The 20305-nt window shown below is 39.5% G+C and overlaps 1 protein-coding gene across 1 annotated transcript; it reads right to left on the minus strand.

The window, feature by feature from the left end:
• Positions 1 to 18285: 18285 nt before the first annotated feature.
• Positions 18286 to 19287, minus strand: LOC124154213 (pyrokinin-1 receptor-like). Its single transcript, XM_046527837.1, has one exon. The coding sequence runs from the start codon at positions 19285 to 19287 to the stop codon at positions 18286 to 18288; it is 1002 nt and encodes a 333-aa protein (XP_046383793.1).
• Between the last annotated feature and the right edge of the window lie 1018 nt (positions 19288 to 20305).

The following is a 20305-nucleotide window of genomic DNA, read 5'->3' on the forward strand; positions in this document are numbered from 1 at the left end:
TTCTAAGTAAAATAATGACCACAGAACATATAAAACCGCGGATGGCAGTGAAAACGTGAACTGAAGGCAGAGAAAAGTAATTTCATTTGACGATTCTTCGTTGAATTGCAAAACTACATTCCCCTTCATGATTCAGGTCTCGCTAGCTCACGTATCCCCAGCAACTTGTAAATAACAATCATCTATTTGCAACTTTGGTGCTAAACAATTTTCTTGAGTAAAAGCATTTCTAGGCCCCCACCTACTCAGGACGAAACATTAGGAGGCATATTGTCAGAAAGGGTGCTTAACGTATTGATATGCTCGACGCCTAACAGCAGGTAAATCTTGCTGAAAGGCTTACCTCAGCGATATCCAACAATTTACTTACATTGCGTCACTTTGTTGAGCATAGGAGTTCTGATGCGGAATTCCAATGAAATACAAGCACGCTCGCGCGATTTCATGGCGGCGACGTGTTGTAGTAACTTGGGAACAGCATCACAGGTAAACAAAACAAAGTGCGGGATAGCCCAGTATCTAAAATTTTGTAGAGCGTGCACGCATTAAGTTTCTAACGTAAAATAGAACTAAAAGTAGTCTAATGTAGCATAGATGGATGAATCCAAAGTGACTGCTTTAAACGAATAGGCCGGCGTTAGGATCCAACGAAGAGAATACAGTAAATAGTAAACAACGAAGAGAATAAAGTACAAGAGAATTCGCCACATTTACGTGGGTCATGCATACATCACACGTCTGACAACGCACTAGGTGGACCCAGTGAACTCGTTGAACCGAAGAACTATGCGTCACACAATATTGAAGCGACCGACAACTAGCGAAGCAATAAATCGGTATTCAATCATTTACATGCGCAAGAGAATTTTTTCGAGAAAAGAACAGAGGACGCTTGCTTTTATGAATAAACGCATCAGTATTAAGCAAATAATATCGATGAGGAAGGAATCATGGTTCTAGATTAGAAATTAAATAGAATTAGAGTGGAATGGATTATCTATTAATGATAAAAATAATAAAAGTATAAAAGAGGCTGTTCACGATAGACACTATGATAAACACAGCAAGGATTTTCAGGTGGTGGTGCCAAGATCTGAACTTGACGCCCTTCAATCCGAAATCAATCTCTTTGTAATCATCCGCATTCTCCCAGAATACGTCAAAGCGGAAAAAACCACACGGTTTCAGGTTTTAAGTATTTTTTTCCAATTTCTTGAGTTAAAATATGCGAGAAATGTATTTGCTTTTACTTTCCTAGACATTTAGAAAGAAACGAGTCTGAGAAGACTTTATGATGGAGTTTAAGCAGCAAAATGGCGGACGCCTAAGAGAAAATCTGTTTCTTTGGCATCAAACAAGTCTCTTCGATCCGATTTAAGAAAAAAATCTCATTTCGTCGGGAACAGCGCACAAGACTTGGTTTCAGTTATTCCGCTCACTGAAGCCAGTCGCTTGACAAAGATTTCCACTTCCCGACGATGAGGTTCTCAAGAGGAGAAATGAATAAGGTCCCCTTTAAGTTTTCAACGGAAGCATTTTCTTCCTGAGAAATGTCGTCATATGAACAAAAGACTGCAATGAGGATAGTTGTAGAGGAACACTCGAGTTATCACTTAATTTTTACTATGTTAGATTTGATCGTAAGAGTTCTTACTCGTTTGCAGAGCGAATAAAGTTGGCTCAATATTATCACGAGTAACGAAATCTGTTCCATGAAATAGAAAAAGACGTTTTTTCTTAATTCTGGGTACAAATCGAAACTATTCATTCATTTATTCGGTAAGAGCTCTCATGATGCTGGACAAACATGTCAGATATAATTCTTGGTAACATGGATTCAGAACTGCAAGTATGCTGCGTATTCAAATGAAACAAGAAAAATTGCATTTCCAGGTCGTCCAATACTTCAATGGAGCATGGGCAATCAAACATAAATTGAATTTTAAAAAATCCTGGGTCTGCTTCCAGGTCAAAAAGAAGTTATCTTCCAAGATAATTACAATTTCTGAGAAATTATCTTTTGAAACGTGTACTAGGAAAACAGCCTATTTTCGAATGTTGTCATTAAGTTCATTATATCTACAACAAAATCATTATTTTAGAGGTAAAGCCTACTGTTTAAAGAAACTGTTTACTACTAGTTTTATTTTAAATAAAACATGTCCTCTTTTAAATCCAGTTTTAAATATAAAGTCTACGCCTTCAGCGATAAATTCACGGTTCGATACGAGTTTACGATACGCATCCATTACCGGTAACCACTAGTAAGCAAGCCCTCAGACGGAATCTCGGGTTGTCTTGAATCCATGATTTCGCGGTCAGAAGGGCTTAACTCGAGGATCATACCATCGCCCTCACAGGAGAGGTCTCATGTGCCAGGGCAATCCTTGAGATGACGGCTGCGACCGGCACCCCAGAGTAGGGTTTACTTTTTACGATGCGCGCCCCAGAACTTGTCCGTCTCTGGCACCGGGATCCCGTGAAATCGGAGGCTACACTCGGCGCGCATCATCAAGAGAACAAAAAAAAGTGTGCACGTCGGATGAGTTCAAGGGTGAGCCAGGGCAAATTGGATTCCGGTCTTTAATTGGCTGATGGAGAGTCCTGAGTGGCGAATAAGGAGGGATTCATCGAGACTACATTCGATTAAAATGATCAAACGATACCGACGACCATTGAATCTCACGTGCACGAATCGGTTTGTTAGCCACGTGGAGGAAATATACGTTGTAAATTACTTAGATAAAAACAAAGGTTAACAAAATAAGCGCATGAACATCTACTCCAATCACAAAATAGTGGAAACAACATAAGTCTTGGGAGCTAAGTTATCAAGTTATTTAATCCCTATAAATTGTAAGTGAGAATATTATTATTAATGACGGTATTGAGATCCTGAGATTTGAACAGGAAAAAAGAAAAAACTCAAAAGGACTTTTTTTCTAGGGTTAGGGCCTATGAAAAATTGTAAAGGAAGCATAATTGGTCCGCCGGCATATATGCACGACCCCACGGGAAGCTACTCAAAAGCATGGAAGGGAAGGACAGTTAACCAACCGACTAGAGATGGAAAATCGATTTCGATTAAATCGAGTTTTTATGACCAAAAGTCGAGGAAATGGAGATCGATCGATGATCTTCGAGTTTCTAACATGCTCTACATTAATGGATCGGATAGGCAAGGTCATCTGAATAATAGCTGTTCAACTTATAAGTCCTCCTTCTCTACTGCGACGAGGAATTCTAATGCTCAATAAACCGCTACTCTAAAATCATAGAGGCCGTTATGATGGCCAGAAAATACTTGTTGTTGACACTGCATAATTTTTTTATGGGTGAATGATGATCCTTTCAGGATATTTTATCGGGGTAGATGAATTGCTCGTGCGGAAGTGTAGAAATACCTTCTAATCCGGTTAGTTTATCAGTCTTGCAAGCTAATTATAGGTAAAGGACATAGTAGTGTAAGTTAGCCCAATAGTCCCCATAGATGAAGAGCGTCGATTGTTATATGTTACATTTAAATTGAACCATTTCGCCCTTTCACTCACGTAGACTCACGTAGACTCACTTTTATCTATCCATACGTTGAAATCAAGGTATTTGTCGGAAATAGTAAGTTATATTGGATTTTAGTGATTTTTTACGAATAAAATTATGGAAAGTGGTTATATCTAATTAAGTGACGGTAAATCGAAGTATTTTGACCCCAAACCTCATATTAAAAGAGATATTGGCCCTTTCCTTCCTGAAATACTGAGAATCAGAAAGATAAATCATCTGCATCCCTTCCAAATTTTTGCATAGAGCAATTACAATGTACCCATTGGAGATGACATTTCCATAAATAGTGCAAATGTATATAGATTAGTTCACTTTTACTTATGCCGTTACTTTTTTACATAACGCTACCCGTGTTTCGATGAGCTAACGGAGGAAGAGATGAGTTTTAAAACGGACGCCAGAATAGGATAAATGGATGGATAAAGATATTCGTTTATCAAAGTGCAGCCCTGATTTTCAATATTTATTTTTTTAATTTTCAACTGCTCTCTAAAGCCTAATTCACGGCGGTCGTTGCATAATTTTAAAATATTAATTTTAAAATCGCTACTATGGCAGTCGCATGTTAAGTGTCTAGAAAAATTACTTCTTCCATCTTTGTTATTTTTGTAAGCACTTGAATGTTCCTAAGAATGAGTGAGTTCTTTTGATAACTTTAATTTATATCAATTTTCATTTCCAAAAGAGTTTTACTATGTTTTTGTCGGTTTTTAATATAATTTCCGGTAAAAGTTTAACGCATTAGAGTTTTATTAACGCCATGGTTTCTTTAGTTCCTCGTGGAGAGACCAGCATCGAACAGCCGCGATGACCAAAGGGCGAAAAGAGAGGTCATCTATTTGCGTAATACAGATTATCGGATAGGAAATGAAAACCCAGGAAACCAAGCACTACTTAATTTTCCACTACCCGAGTTTTGAGTCCAAAATCCACTCTTTATTATACATGCTCCAGGAGCGCTCCGAAAACGATGTGATGAACATGAAAGTATTACACAACCCTCAAACTTCTCTAAGCCCGCTGATTGCAGCGCAATCGGCCATAGAATCGCGACATGTGGCCAGCTTGAAGCTCACCGTAAACCGCGCTCGCAAGCCGCGCTCTTAAAACTGAACAGAAGCCGTGCATAATTCCAGTTCGCGAAGCAATTCAATGTCCGCCGATTATTAATGATGGACGAAAGGTAAACACATTGAACTGCGATGGTTGAATGACTGGACTCCTGAAGCGTCGAAACGAGCAGGTGCCAGGAATGAATTCTTTTTCGTTCATCATAATCCCATTCGAAGAGGCGTGGGAAAAATGCCAGGAGGTGGATCGAGGCAAACTGCATTCAGAATTATTGAACCGAGGCATGAATAGATGTTCCATATGACAATGGCTGTTGATTCTACGGCAATGATGGTGAGAAATAATGCACGTTTTGAAAATGTGCCGCGGGAACGGGTTGGCGGCGTCTTTAACATTTGATAAATCCCAATCGCGCTCCACAACGGAATATCGCCAACTGAATTGGCGATATTCCGTTGTGGAAGCATTGACTATGGCGGGGTGACATTTGAGGATTAGAACAATGCTGCTATCTCAATTAAAGAATATTGAAGCGGTGATAGTTTCTAAAGGAAGCCATTAGGCCTAGGGATTTGCAAACATTCCGGCTGATAAATCATGTATTTAACTTCATCTAATGAAGGTGGAAATTAATTTGGCAAGACTAGGAATAATAGCTAGTAAAGGCAGCAACTACGAAAACGGAATGTCATACCACCAATAATTCAGCCCTCGAATGTTTTAAAATATATGGCGGACAATTTTTGTCCACACAATTGGACAGTGTTCTGGTTTTGTAAAGTGATTGCTTAAAATGATTTGGAATGGGATACTTCGATAAATCTGCCGTCTGGAAAATGCATATTCATGGTCCGATCAAATTAAAGTCTATTTAAAAATCAACTTCATCGATCATTTCGTTTATCCGATCAAAAATGTATGATTTATTCAGTTGCTTTCAGTATTAATGTATTCCGATAGCTGTATTCACAATGTGCATCGAAAAATTGAATTGTGATGCCTATTGAAAAGGGCTATAAAAATCTGGGGCAGAAAAATGTCATAATTTCGATGACATGACTTCGAATATTTTAAATATCATTTTAAAAACCGTACTGAATTGAACTTCATGCGTACATATTTCTATTTTGATGCTTTCCCAAGCAAATTTATGCATAAGTTGGGCCCTAAAAAATCCTCGTCATAAAATCATAAAAAAGGTTGAATATCACAGGACTCACCCTTTCTGTCAACGTGTATTCCATGGTGACACCATTGAAAGCATGAAAAGCTTCATAATATATTTTCTCATTTTCTAAAATAGTAATTACCCCAGCTGTCGACAAATATTCTCGTGTTAATTGGAGATTGCCGCTTTTATCAGCAATATTCCACAATAAATACCCTTTTTTGGAATAAATCCCCTGTGGGTCGAGATGATTATTACCAGGCTATTTTTTAAGCTTACTTTTACAACTTAGGCTACCTTCACCCTTGGAAAATGTTATCCCGGTGGTGAACGGATAATTTTTCCTTAGCTTCTGTCATCAAGTATAAGGCTCAAATTTCCGGCATAGGTGATTCTGAAACATTTAACATGTGATCTACGAAACTCGTACGTAATAGTACCGAGGTATTAGCGCAAAAATAACGATGTTAGGCCAGATAAGTTGGCCATTAGAGTCGGCATTAAACTTTAAATGCCATATTTTGTCGTGAAGAATGGCTGAACGTCAGAAAAATAATGAAGTGTATGAAAATAGTGAATAATTTTTCGCTTGCATTCACTTAAAACCGTTAAAAGCTAATTCTTTAAAAAAAATAACGTATGAAATTACATGGACGTTAAATGTTATAATTCATCCAAAATTCCCGAGAATGAAACTTGTTTCACTGTTATTTTTCCAAATTATATTTCTGGATTATGATGAAATTTAACGGATTCATAAGCAAATAAGTGATGAGTTTCGGCCCAGCTGTCACAACTCGCGACCAAACTCAAATTAAATATCACTTACCATAAAAAATTAGTTTTTCTGCTTTAATCGCCGAAGTACTTTTCCAGCCACTGAATCTCTCCTTCGAAAAATAAACCTTAACACTGGTTATAGTCGGGCGTGGCCAAAATTGTGGTTTTCAAAGGCATCACCTATATTTTTATGAAATGTTCGCCAAGTGATTTTTTTATACATGCAAATTTCACTCCACATTAAAAGCATTAATGACATAATTCGTTTTTTCTCCCTTGATATTTTGAATAAATGCGTAGGAGTCAAACAGGAAAAATCCACATGTCCAAAAATGATTGTTTTTCCTTCTCCCATACTGGACATCACCACCTTATTTGAAAAGTGAAATATTTTATTCCTCCTTCTTATATTCGCAAAGTACAGCAATGGTGCCGATCGAGTCATGCAAAGTCGCCTCTATCTCGACCGGCCCTCGGAATATTGGAGTATCCACTTCAGTCCACCCTATATGCAAATTGTCCCTGGCTGGCGGACAAAGTTAGAACCAGAGAACCGGACAGTGCGGATGTCGTCGGACGATGAAGACGCTGAGTTGCGGTGGGCGGTTTGAGAATATGCGCTTCGCGATTCGCCTTTCATTTTCTAATCAAGTCCAGCGGTGAATCCCGCGCGAAGGAAAGACGAGAAAAAGGATTGAGATTAGAGTGGAATCCATCTCTGCGGTCGTAGTATCTCCCGCGCATGCATCGGGGAGGCGCAAAAATAAAATAATAAAATATAATTTAAAAAATAAAATTTAAAATTCACTAGTATTTCCTTATCTTCCCGAGCACTCTTTCGTATTAATCTCGTTTATTTTGTGATGAGTTTTCATGCGTTCTCAGTTCGATATCAACAATTTGAATCCATACTTAATTCTAGTAGAACTAAGTATTTAATCCTCTATAACCCAGAGCTGCTTCTGGGAGAAATTAAATTTCAAGACCTCTCCTTGAAAAAATGTGAAACTGTTCTACTCAATCATAATTATTGTGGCAGATACATATGTCGCCATTAAAAAAACTCGCACAAATGAACATGTAGTTTAAATCTCTTCTGAAAGCGCTAAACATGTATAAATTTTTGATGTTCTCAGGAGCAAAATTGGGTTATAATGGATTAACACATTTGACCTGGTAATAATCAATTAGAATGGCTCTAATGCATGGCAAACCTAATAGAATGATAATGCAGTCATTTCAAACTGCCGATGATGTACTCCCATGCAGGTCCTCCAACAGCGTGTATAGTATGCAGGCGGTATAATTTCCTGGCATCGCCCATGTGTGTAGAGCAGGCAGTATAAATTGACAATACTAAAATTTAACTGGATTTTTGAATTTTTTTTAGATTAAAATATTTTATAATTTTTTGCAAGTTCTGGTGCATTACTCAGAAAAATTACTTAGAGTCCATTTATTACAAATGTTTTCATAATTTCAAGTAAGAAGACGAAATTTTCTTCTTTTGCTTCGAAAACTTTCAGTGTAACTCGACCAAGTCCCAAGTTTTCCCCGGTTTCCCGACTCAGTGGCCACCTTGACCAGGGGCGCAGCTAGGAATTAAGGCTTGGGGGGGGGGGGGGGGTTTAGGTGCAAAACACTGGGGTGTCTGAGGGTGTGAAATACCCGCCAGGGTCAACGCGAGGTGCGGGCTCCTCTTCCTCCCCAGAAAATTTTTCACATAAATGGTTTAAAATTGTGAGTTTTGCTTCAATCTGAGGAATATTTTATTAATATTTACACTATTTTATAGATAATATCAATCCAATCCAATAATGGATTTAACTTAAAAACTTATCTGAGCTCTGGGGGGGGTTTTACCCCCAAACCCACCCCCCTTGCTGCGCCACTGGCCTTGTCACATACGCATTCATTCGGCAGCGTGTGGGGAAAGAGGGGAGACGATGAGAGGGGCTCCGTACGCAACCGAGCGTCTGCTTCTGATCGAGAGCAATTGGAGTGCGGGCGAAAGAAGAGAAAAATGGTTCCATGGCGAGGGAAAAATACTCAAGGTGACGAGCGACTTGGCGCCGCCAGCGTCGATAGTCCTTCAGGGAAGTGAGGGCGGATTTTTGAGGCACTGGGGGCAACAAGCATCAAAGTAGAAAAAAACTCTCTTTTACCAGTATGGCGGAGTGCGTATCTCGTTTATCATTGAGCTACCGAAGTTTATAATCTTCAAAATAAGTAGAATGAACTCACCAAAAGTCGTCAGTTCAAATATTGATTCCTCTCAAGAGTAAGCGTAACGATTTTTTTCCATCATTTATTCCAAACATGTCCGCTTACCACGCCTCCTTCAAATAATTAAATACTTTATTCGTCGTTTTCCTTTCTTTAAGTGAGTACACACTCTGTTATACATTCTCATTGTGAGCTGTAGACAATCTATTCACAAGAAAACAGACACTAGAGATAAAATCATAAGTTTACTTGAATATTATCGGACTTATTTGCTGGCCAATATTCTACACAGTAGTATCATCTTAGCCCTTGAGACAATTTTGCAATAATTCAAGAGGAGTACGTTGGTTGAGCGTAGGTGAGGAGGAGATTGGTTAAAGAAAGAGTGTATTCTGAGCTAAGAGGTATACGCTGAGCTGACATGTGCAAGAAAACACAAATGTAGTATACAGGTGCTCACTATAAACTAATATTGTCCCGCTATAATATAGACGATCACCTATAACTAATTTTACTTTGTTCTAGGGCTTGATAGAAACTCTTTACGTCTTACCATTTGTTATTATTTTGAGTATGCTGCAACTATTTTAAAACTCTAGAAACTCTTTAATAGCTTTAAGTAAATAAAAACTTAATTACTACGCGTAATGCTTAGATACTATTAACTCTATTAAGATTTTTTTCCTGGAAAAGTTAATTTTTGACTGGTTTCGACGATTTCGATTTCACTGATGATTTATTCAACTCGCTTCGTTTCCGTCATTTTTATAAATAAAATTTCTCTTTCCCCGATTATCTCCTCGATTTTCAAGGTTGACTTCAAGAAAAATGATTATTTAAATGGATATTCATTACATAATACCTCCTAACTGATACCTTGAAATCACTGGCTGCTGTTTCACTTTTCAATTACTTACCTGTTCATTCTTTGACTCACGCGACTTTTTACGTAGAAAATAATCAAGCTACCAAACCCCCTCATTGTCGTTTTGAGTCACGATAGGTCTATATCCAAGAATTTTCGTTTAAATTTTCATTTCGTTATCCATGTTTTATGCAGGCTTGCCAACCGTTGAAGCTCCTGTATTTACCTAATCGTAGGATTAGGCGAACGCTCACCACGCAACCCAGGAGTGATTTTGCACATGGCACTACGACGGAGTTGGTATTTTGGACCCAGAGGGTTGATTCATCCAACGAAATACGGCAAGGGATGATGGAAGGAGAGGGCCACATTACCATGCGGATCATCCCACGGGTGTCCACCGCTTTAATTTGGGACTCATAATCGGAGGAAGCTGAGCGATTCCCTTTAATAGGATTAGACCCGCGGACGACGGCGGACGACTTCCCCGACTGCGAAGGCGTGAATGGAGAGCACACGCCTGGCCGAAAATTATTCACAAGCCTTTGAGGGATAAAACCTAACGTCATCTCCAAAAGACTACCTCATTCATTGAAGTAGATTGCAATAGCAGTGGCTGAAAGACAATATTTCGCTACTAATATCAGCACAGAATTGTGCCAAGAATATCAATACGCTCCATGATGGTCAAGTTAGAAAAAAAAGGAAAATGCTGTGGCGAAAGAAAATATTTTCACATCTTTATATCTTTTTTTTTGTGAGGGAAAAAAGAAATATTTTCTTGCCATCAATCCTAAATTATTAAAAATTTGAAGAAAACCAGTCTGATATTATATTCTTAGCCTAGTTAGTTAAATCAGAGTTTGCCCCTCGCGATATATCCGTCGCCATCGATTCATAAGCTTCTGCTAACTGCTTCAACCTCAATTAAAAGATCGAATGAATATCGGCCACGTCCTCGAACGATTCACACTTTCTTCGCAGTGTTTCACAGTCACTGTCCATACTTGCCGGGCGAGTGTGACAGACCGCTGCTTTATCAGTCAATTTCGACAAGACTAGAACAAAACTAGACAAAACTAGACTTAAAATGAACTTCAGTCGACATTGTGACTACTCACAAAAGGCATCATTGATAAATAAACTTTTTCACCGGGCCCACCGCATTCGGACGCTGAGTCTCTGGCAGGGGAGGAAAGACATCTAAAAGGCAATTCCAGTTGCCGGCCATATCAGAACATGCCTGGACCCCGGGACATGACATTAAATTTGACGAAGCCAGGATAATAGTAATAGAAGGCAGATTTCATCCCAGACGTATCCTAGAATCAATTGAGATAGCCCGGACGGACACTTATAATAGGGACGATGGCTACCACTTGGATGACAATTGGAGGAGACTAATTAAACAGGCCAATGAGAAATCAGCAGCCACAACTGGCGGGACTGTGCACGAAGGACGAGAACCGTGTAACACCATCTCCGAACGACCGACACAGTAGCACCGGAAGAATGGAGACATTGGAATTCAGTCGACATATCGTTCAATTTCTGATTCTCCATCGATCTCTGTCCTGTTTCCCTGCTACTTTGAAAGAATATTCTTCTCTTCACGTTTTTGGCAGAATAGGACAATTCAACCTAAAAAGGAAGACTTGAAGGCAAAAGTCAAGAGAATACAAGAGACGAAGAAAAGTTTTGCTGAAAATTATAGGGCGCCCTTTGAGTGTGTGGATAATAAGAGAGGGCAATACGATGAGAGAAAATGGGAAAATGCGAGCAGGTGGGATAAAAGATGAAGATAGGACAAACAACTCAAGTGAGGTAATGAGGAATGTCGTCGTGAAAAGAAAAATGAAGTAATATTTCCAATGCGGCAGAATGGTAAGTACCCAGGAATAACAAATACTGATAATGGAAAAAGAAAAAAAAAACAATATGATTGGAATTTTTCAAAGTAAACTTTTCCGTTATTATTGAATAATTTCGTGTTCTACGTATTTCGTACATTTCAATCTTCCTTAAAAATCAACGACTCAAATAATTCCAGTTTATTTTGCGATCAACCACAGTTTTAGCCTTCTAATGAGTATAATTATTGGTGCATGGCAAATTGTTTTTTATTGGAATACTTTTTCAAGTTTTATCAATATTACTCAATTCATGGATTCATGGATTCAGTTAGCAATTCGAAAGGTTGAAACAGCGTTAGTTCCACACGGGTTGAGTCTAAAACTAAAAAGATGCGACACATATAACGAAACGAATGTGATGGCCATTTTATGGAGAAAATTGTTTTTTGCTCTACGCACTACAGATTTTATGATGTTATTCAAAGCGGCTATTTGAGAGAGATAAATCGCCCACACAACAGCTCCTCCTACTCACATTGAAGAAACCGTATGCATAAACACAAGTGAAACTGGATGAGAAGGTCATTCGCGGAATAATTTAATTGATAATTACTTGAAATAAATTTCAGATGAAAATTTTGCATTTCACCGACTCACCCATCTACCGACCCATGTACGATCTTGTTTGGGACAATTTCGTTTTCATTCCGTACAATTTTCTTTCGAACTCATCATACACGGAATGCAGGGAATATTTTTATACTATTTTTATTCGCGGAATACTTTTAACTAATAATAGTTTGAAATAAATTTCACATTATAATTTTCCATTTTACCGTCCTGCCCATCTACCAACCTATGAAAAATCTTGCTTGGGACAATTTGTTGCTGATTCCGGATAATTTTCTTTTAAACTCACACAATACACACGATCGACAAAAACAACAAAAATGGAAAAAAATTTCCAAATGTTTAATCACAACGGTTGTTTACAGTGGATAAACACTTCATTTCCTCTTTTACCAATCCATTCTTGTCTCCCGTAGCTTATTCGAATATAAATTTTCACTAAACGTACGTCTTTGCGCCTATTCCTGAAATGTATACCTTCCTCTTTAATTATCTCCGCCAATGAATGCGGAATGTGTAGGATAAAAATGAATAAATGGGCCTGGAATGGTATGAGAGGTCCCGCAGGATAAACTTTAGTTACTCAGAGCCGTAATTAAAATACCTTCCGCAACTTTTTCTCGCTTGTCGGTACCTCCACCGTGATTTTGCAAACACAAAACTTGCGGATGCCTTACAAGGAGCTTATCAGGGAATATGATTCTTGACACAAATTTGCCTCATGATTGGTATGCATAGAATCTCAGAACAAAATTCGACGCTAACATTTCTGGAATACCTTCAACACTTTATTACACATATTCCTTCATCTCAGACAAATCCTCCCCTTCCTTAAATTTTATGGTGTCACAATAAAAGAAATATAGTTTACAAGAGCCCCATTTTTCCACATTTGAGGTGCAATATTTACTTTCACACAAAATTGACCATTTCTAACCCATAGCTTCTTCCGAGAGGAATTAAATGTTAAGATTTCATTTTTTTTTTTAATTGGTAAATTTTCTACCCAGTCATTATTATTGTGGCAGCTACATAATTTTGCCATGAAACTTTACGGTGCAAAAGAACACGTAATTTAAATCTTTCCTGAATAGAGCTGAAAATTTATACATTTTTTATTATAGTTAGAAGTTTAGAAGTAATATTGGGTTATAATCAGTGGTGCCATGGTAACGGACCGGCATTCCGGCACTGGTAAAGAAATCGATACTATATCGGTACTATAAGGTCTATCTAGATGAGCGGATTTGATTTGGTGGGTGATTGTTGAGCGTTTATGCAGTGGAGGTATCGAAATGACATAGTTGGTAAATAACGCTTTTATCAATTTTGTACCTCTAAGAAACTCCCCCCCCCCCCTCCGAACGCGTTCGCATGTGAGCAAACAACCATCAAATCCAGAATTTAAATTTTGACAAAAAAAAGGCACACACATTTTTAAATATTCAGACAGAACTTGTAATAAAACTCATGCAAAGCAATATTTCACTTGTAAAAAAATTAAAAGAAAAGTGCGTTCCGGCACTGCTCATTTTTCCATGACACCACTGGTTATAATGGGTTTACCTATTTATTTCTGATGCAGAAGAGGTGAGATTTTACGCAACAGTGAGAGCCATATTCTCAACAAAAAAAACCTACATTAGCAGCAATTACACCAGTCGAAGTCAATGGTCTGAATCAACATTTTTTAACATCAAACCAAATTCAAAGGTCAGGGAAAACTGAGAATAAACCTGAATGGAAATAAAATTTTAGATATCCTCTCTTTGGTTAAAATTGGAAGCAATCATATGGTAATTATATGTTGATGAGGGAAGAGTAGTGAGGTAAATGCTCAGAGGGTAATCGGTATTGCGAATAAGACATCCATTAAAGGAAGGTCAGAGTCCACAGTTTGGGGAGCACTTAAATTTGAAGTAGCTACCCAATACACGGCAGGTGGATTCATCCCAAAAAGCCTCGATCAAAACACGCATCGCGGAGAGGTCAGTGTGTAATCTACAATGCCCATTCAGGACATTAAATGAGTACTTATAAAATGTATACAATTTTTACCAGCCTATTCCAGTGGATTCCAATAGTTCTACACTATGGGAGAAAAAGAAGACAATGAAAGTTATAAGAAATGTAAATCCGAGAGTTCATTTCAATTTATATCATTTCTAATAATTTATTTCCTTTTGAAATGATTATGATATAATATTTCTTGCTATTTTAACCACTGCATAACAGTTGATTCCTTGATGGTATAAAAATTAAATTAGTCACCGATTCCTCTCAATTTGGCCACAGATAATTATCATATTCTTAAACAGAACCTAATTTATTTTTCATTGGGAATAAGGATAAAATATTTTATATTGTCGTTAAACATATTTCCCGACTTTATCACAGAATCGGAAATTGCAGGAAAACATAAACTTGAAGCATACCCTAGTCCATAATGAACCTTTAACTCAAGTACAGGAACAGCAGCAATATATGCGAGATATAGTTTTTAGTGAGCTGACGGAATATTCGTAAGGCTAATTTATTAATTACTTGTGGCAAATACATGACTAGAGACTAAATAATAATACGCAGTATTTTTCTAAATCCCTGTTAAAAAGTTATCCAGCCCCTATTAATTTGTATAAGTCATCATATCATATAATATAACGACTAAATTTCATCAATTTATAAACAAGCAGAATATACTTTCGTAGAATTCAAGCGTTTTCATCAGTTGATTAAAAGAGACATTTCATCAAAGTCGAAAAAAAATTGACGCAAACGACTTTGTGCGCTGAGAATAAAGCGCTTCAATTTTTGTAAGCGTATGAGGTTGTGTGATCGGTGACGCAAGGAAATGAAAATGAATGGATTCTTTAATACGAGAAGATTACATTCCGAATAATCAAAGGAAACTCATTCCTATGACACAGAGTGAAATTTGCTGCAGAAAAATTACACTTCAAATCTTCTTCTATCTGCGATCAAACATTTTTTAGATACCTATGACGGCAAGTTAATTATAAAAAAAATTTATTCACAATGAAAAAATTCCTTGCAATTGCCTAGATAATTCTTCCTCATCTAAGTTCAAAAATGAAATGAATGGAAAAAGAACCCGAAATCGCTCATTCCATAAAAAAAAAACTTACTACTACGCACCCATAAAAAAAGACGTGGATATTTCGTCTTGATTCTGCGCGAGAGAATTAATGACGCATCGTCTATGGAAATATAAATACCTTCCTCTGAAATATTTTCCAATCGAGTTGAAATTACAATTCATTGGACATTTTCGCTCCTATTTACAGCCCGAACATGTAGGAATCGAAATCAGGAAATATTACTCTCCATGCAAGCCGCTAGCATCAAATTCAAGGCATAAAATCTTCGGTTACTCAATCCTCTACATACAAAAATTCAGTTTTTCCGCCAAATACGCGAAACATCAACTGTGAAATAAAGAATGAAATATTATACTAATTGGTGCATATCATTAATCACATACTATTGAAATAATAAATTGTTCACCAAGTATCACGATTTCTTGAATCCATCACATTAGCTTCCAAATAAATAACTTCAATTTTATTTTCTTCATGCAATCTGCGAAGAGTTGCTTCTACGATTTATTCTCTGAAATTTTAGCCGACGTAAAATTTTGATGGCCCTATATTTTCCCGCATCAATATGACCATGAAATTTCTCTAGCAAAGACGTCCACTTCAATGATCGATGTTCGTCAATATTTTCTGCCTGCATCCTGTTCCACGCATGAGCCTAATATCATTCATTGATCGAGAAGATGACTGGCAACAGCATTCTCGGCCAACCAATCACTCAGCGCTCTCCGTAATTACGTGGTTCAACCTTCTCTCGCTCCCAGACAAAGGAGACATTTTCTATCCCAGACTCCCTAGAGGGGCCTGCTGGTTTTCACAATCCTCCCCTCTCCTTGCAACAGTATCGAAAGTACACATTTTGACCAAAATAATCACCAAATGCCTTAAATATATCCCCATCAAAGACGGCTTATCAATGCCGTGAAGATACCATCTATTTTTCTTTATTATCGAGGGCTTTTTGTACCTTTTGCTATCAGAAAGAGAGCCGAACGTACTAAGATATATAATATATAAGATACAATATCAATATAAGATATAATATCGATAGGGAAAATGCTTCCATTTTTTTAACCTTGATAGGATAGAAAAATTTTAATCCTCGACGTTCAATTCGAAGGACTCAATTCTATATGAACTCTTAATTAACTTCCGATCGGGTCCAAAGTATATATATGGGGTAAGAGCTAATACAAATAAAACCCACATAAAATGTAATAAAAGTAAAATAAATAATTAAATGGTCATATAATAATCTCTGCTTTCCAGCCAATTATTTTAAAAGATTAAAAGCCACTGGAAATCGGATATTGCAGTTTCATCGGAAAAGGGCTGGCACAGAAAGGTTTCAGTTAAATCATAGTTGAAGCAGTGATTGTATCACTTATGGTAATGCTGGGAACTAATTGACTTTATGAATTCAATTCCATCACATTTGATGCAATGCTACTCAAATCACTACCTGAATATGAATTAATAAATATAAGTAGACGTGCTTAATGCTGTAGAAAGCCTTTTTATCGTTGAGGAAATCAAGACGTTTTATCTACTCAAGAGGCAGGGATTAAAATAAAAGGTTTGTGAGCAGTCATGAATATATTATTAGGGTCACCAGTGACTATTTATTAGAGCTCAAGTAACATTTCTGAAGGTTTGGACATGTCTGCGAACTTGCGAGTTCCATCCTGGGAAGTGAAAATCTTATAAAATACATTTTTCTCCAACTTTTTGATAATCATCGTTAGAAAAATGAAAATTTTCCTCTTTATGAGTTTCATATTATGTTATTTAAAATTAGATTATACCCTCAAATGCTGTCAACGCACCACTAGAGATGGACCATCGGGGCAACATTTAAGTACTTGAACTGAACTGGCTGTTTGAAAAATCTATTGGTTAAATAATTCGAATATTGCATGCTTTGGTTAAAGGAGGTGATAGCAAAAAGAGCCTTCCACTAACCAGGGTAACATATATATATGTAGCCAAAATTATCTCCTTGAACTGGAATTGGAGCAATTTCAATTTAAAAACTCAAAAACCCCAGTAGATCAAGTCGCAAAATTCATTTACAACCAGCTGAATACTGAAGCAAGGCGGTTAGAGCAGGAAGACTTTCAACGCTCATATTATTAAAAAGGGTATTAAACTCGTCAAAGGCTAATACGGTGGCTTAGAAAGGGATAACGAGATCATTACCGCAGCCCGCAGACACCGCGAAACTATAATCCCGAACAGACTCTTAAATTAAATTACACATTTTTCATCTCAAACTCTTCCTTTTTCTCCTATTTAAATAGCTCTCACAACTTGAAGAGCTATTTTATTAATTACATTCTTTACTAACTTCCTTATTAAATCCAGAAAATTTTGAGAATGTTGTTGGTACTTATAATGCGCATTTTTTTAATATTAAACTTTTAGGGAATTAAATTAACCGTGAAAAAATTCTACCATACGCGTAATACCAACACTGAATGCCAAGCTAATTTATCTTCAGTACTACTCTCTCGATCATATTTCCTTGTCAAGTGAAATCAATAGAAACATTTAACTCTCGAAGTTTTTGTGCCAATTGTAGTCGATGGAGGGCGACCTTGAAACTCTCTCGCACAACAAAATCAATAAAAAGCGGCAATACAGTGCAATAACACACCTATAGTTTATCTTTCACTCAAATTTCCACCCCGGATGTTTTTGAAGAGTTTTTTTCACATTTTTTCTCATGAGTTTTCCATTCCTCTTGAGACCAGCCCTTAGCATAAACCCTTAGAGCCCAAGGTGACGGAGCAAATTGAGTTTGCTTGGAGTGCGAGAACGTAAATCAAAAATATATGCGCGTCGGCTTTTTCCGCGGGATCTGAGCGATGAGGGTAAACACGAAAACGAAGACATATTCCTGCGATAGATTCCTACCCAGTCCACCCACCACAATATTCCTCTTTATATACACCTCCCCCTCATACTCTATTTGTGAGACAATTCGCCCGCAGCGTAAACAAACCCCCGCATTTATCGCCAACCCTTCTTAAGCTCACCCAGCATCTTGATGACGTGATTCTGCGAGTTCTTCCCCCCGGCCTTCCGCTCCTCGCTCCTCAGCGAGCCCGCCGATGACCTCCGCGGGATGAGCCGCGAGTTGCGCAGCCGGAGGCCGATGAGCACGTACAGCGCCGTGATGACCGTCATCGGGGCCACGAATACGACGCAAGTCGAGATGGCGAAGGCGTGCTTCACCAACACCTTCTTCACGGTGCAGTGGGCACCGTCCTGCTCCACCGCCTCCCCCGCCACGCCCCCGCCTCCCTGCCGAGGGTAGACCACCCCGAACTGGATGGCCTGCGGCACGGCCAGGCACACCGCCAGCACCCAAGCGGCCACCACTAGCCGCACGGCCCGCGAGAGGCCGGAGAAGGCGTGGGACCTCAGCGGGTGGCAGATGGCCACGTAGCGCTCCACCGTGAACGCCGTGATGGTGAGCACGGTCGCGTTGGCCGAGGTCTCCGCCGCGAAGCTCTGCACCACGCAGAAGGCTTCGCCGAAGGCGTAAGTGTATGGGGACCAGGTCTGATGCACTTCCACCGGCATGCCGGAGACGAGGAGGATCAAGTCGGATATAGCCAGGTTAAAGAGATAGTAATTCGTGGCCGTGTGCATGTGCTTGTTCTTGGCGATTATGATGCACGTGCTCACGTTGCCCACGATCCCCGTGAAGAAGATGATGGCGTAAATGATAGTGATGGGCACGATGACGTATAGGGGCGGCCGGCGGCGGACGCCCTCCACCCATTGCGGCGGCAGCGAAGTGCCCTGCGTCGGCGAGAAGGTCTGGCGGTCGTCGAGGGTGGTGGCAGTCGCGGAGGCGTCCCACATCCCAGAAGGGTCCACGCGGCGGCTGCCATCCACGGCGTCCACTAGGGCCATCGGGGTGGCATTGAGCAGAACGCTGCTGATGGAGGAGGCGGCGGGCTCTATGGCGGCCGTGGCGTTCGCGAAGAAACCGTCGCCTCCCATTATTGACGACAAGTACTCCAGGATATCCCACTGATGAAGCAGCAAAACTTCTCGGGAAAACTTTGTGAAGTAAGGTATATGCAGTCCTTGTTAAAACAGCCGTCGACCCTTTCTTTAACTTGTTTAGATGCCGAGGATGAACTCAATTTTTCTCCCAGAAGTCGGCAGTCCAAGAGGAATGTCACTGATACATTGCATGGATTCCCAGGATCGATCACTTGAAATATTTTAGTTTCCAGCTAATCAGGTGCCGAAGATAAATCCAAGTGACCACAGACAACTAACCAAGGGAAGAATTTGGGAGCCAAAGTCTAAAGTCGCGGCGATAGTCAGATAAATTCAAGAGTGTTCACTGAACTCGCGGACGACTCGTCGAAGTGAGACATTGAGTGTCCTTAAGAGTCTGATGTGGAAGTTAATTCCGGTGCCAGGGATGATTTCATTCGGGGACGAAGTCAACCTGCCCCAAGGGACTGGGAAAGGGGAGAAGCCAGAGGTCCTGGAGTTGAAGTCACGGCGCAGCCCGGGAAGCCCAGGAGCGATCACTCGAGTGTGCGTGGCTTCCAAAAAGCGCGCGTTGTTTGGGGTTGGACTCCCGAGGAGGACGAGATGAAGGAAAACAAAAAGAGTATTGGGTCGTATTGGTCCCTTCCGGGAGGGACTGACTGGAGGTAAACACGATATCCCTCTACGCAGCCCCTTCTCTACGTGGCCCAAACTCCGCGCTCCGACACCGGATAGGAGGGAGGCGTCGCTGGAGTCGGAAGAGCGGGGATGAGCAGAGAAAACGGAACAGGAGGAGCGAAGATAGGTTCCATTTCAAACCCTTTTGTTGACCGTCCGGGTTCGTGCGTCGTCGAGATGAGAGGGAGTAAGACTGGGGCGACCGACTGTTGGATCACCTCCCACGGTCCTCACCCCTACGCCTCCCCCGACCCCCGTCAGCACAGTGATACGGGGAGAATCGAAGAAATGAAGGTGGCGGCAGAGGTGGGAACGAGAGAGGTTTTTCCGGGGG

This window comes from Ischnura elegans, chromosome 1, assembly GCF_921293095.1.
Source record: "Ischnura elegans chromosome 1, ioIscEleg1.1, whole genome shotgun sequence".
NCBI lineage: Eukaryota > Metazoa > Arthropoda > Insecta > Odonata > Coenagrionidae > Ischnura > Ischnura elegans.

Bases quoted from the DNA above. Each gene is read 5' to 3' on its own strand.
- LOC124154213 (XM_046527837.1), bottom strand. From the start codon at position 19,287: ATGGGAGGCGACGGTTTCTTCGCGAACGCCACGGCCGCCATAGAGCCC.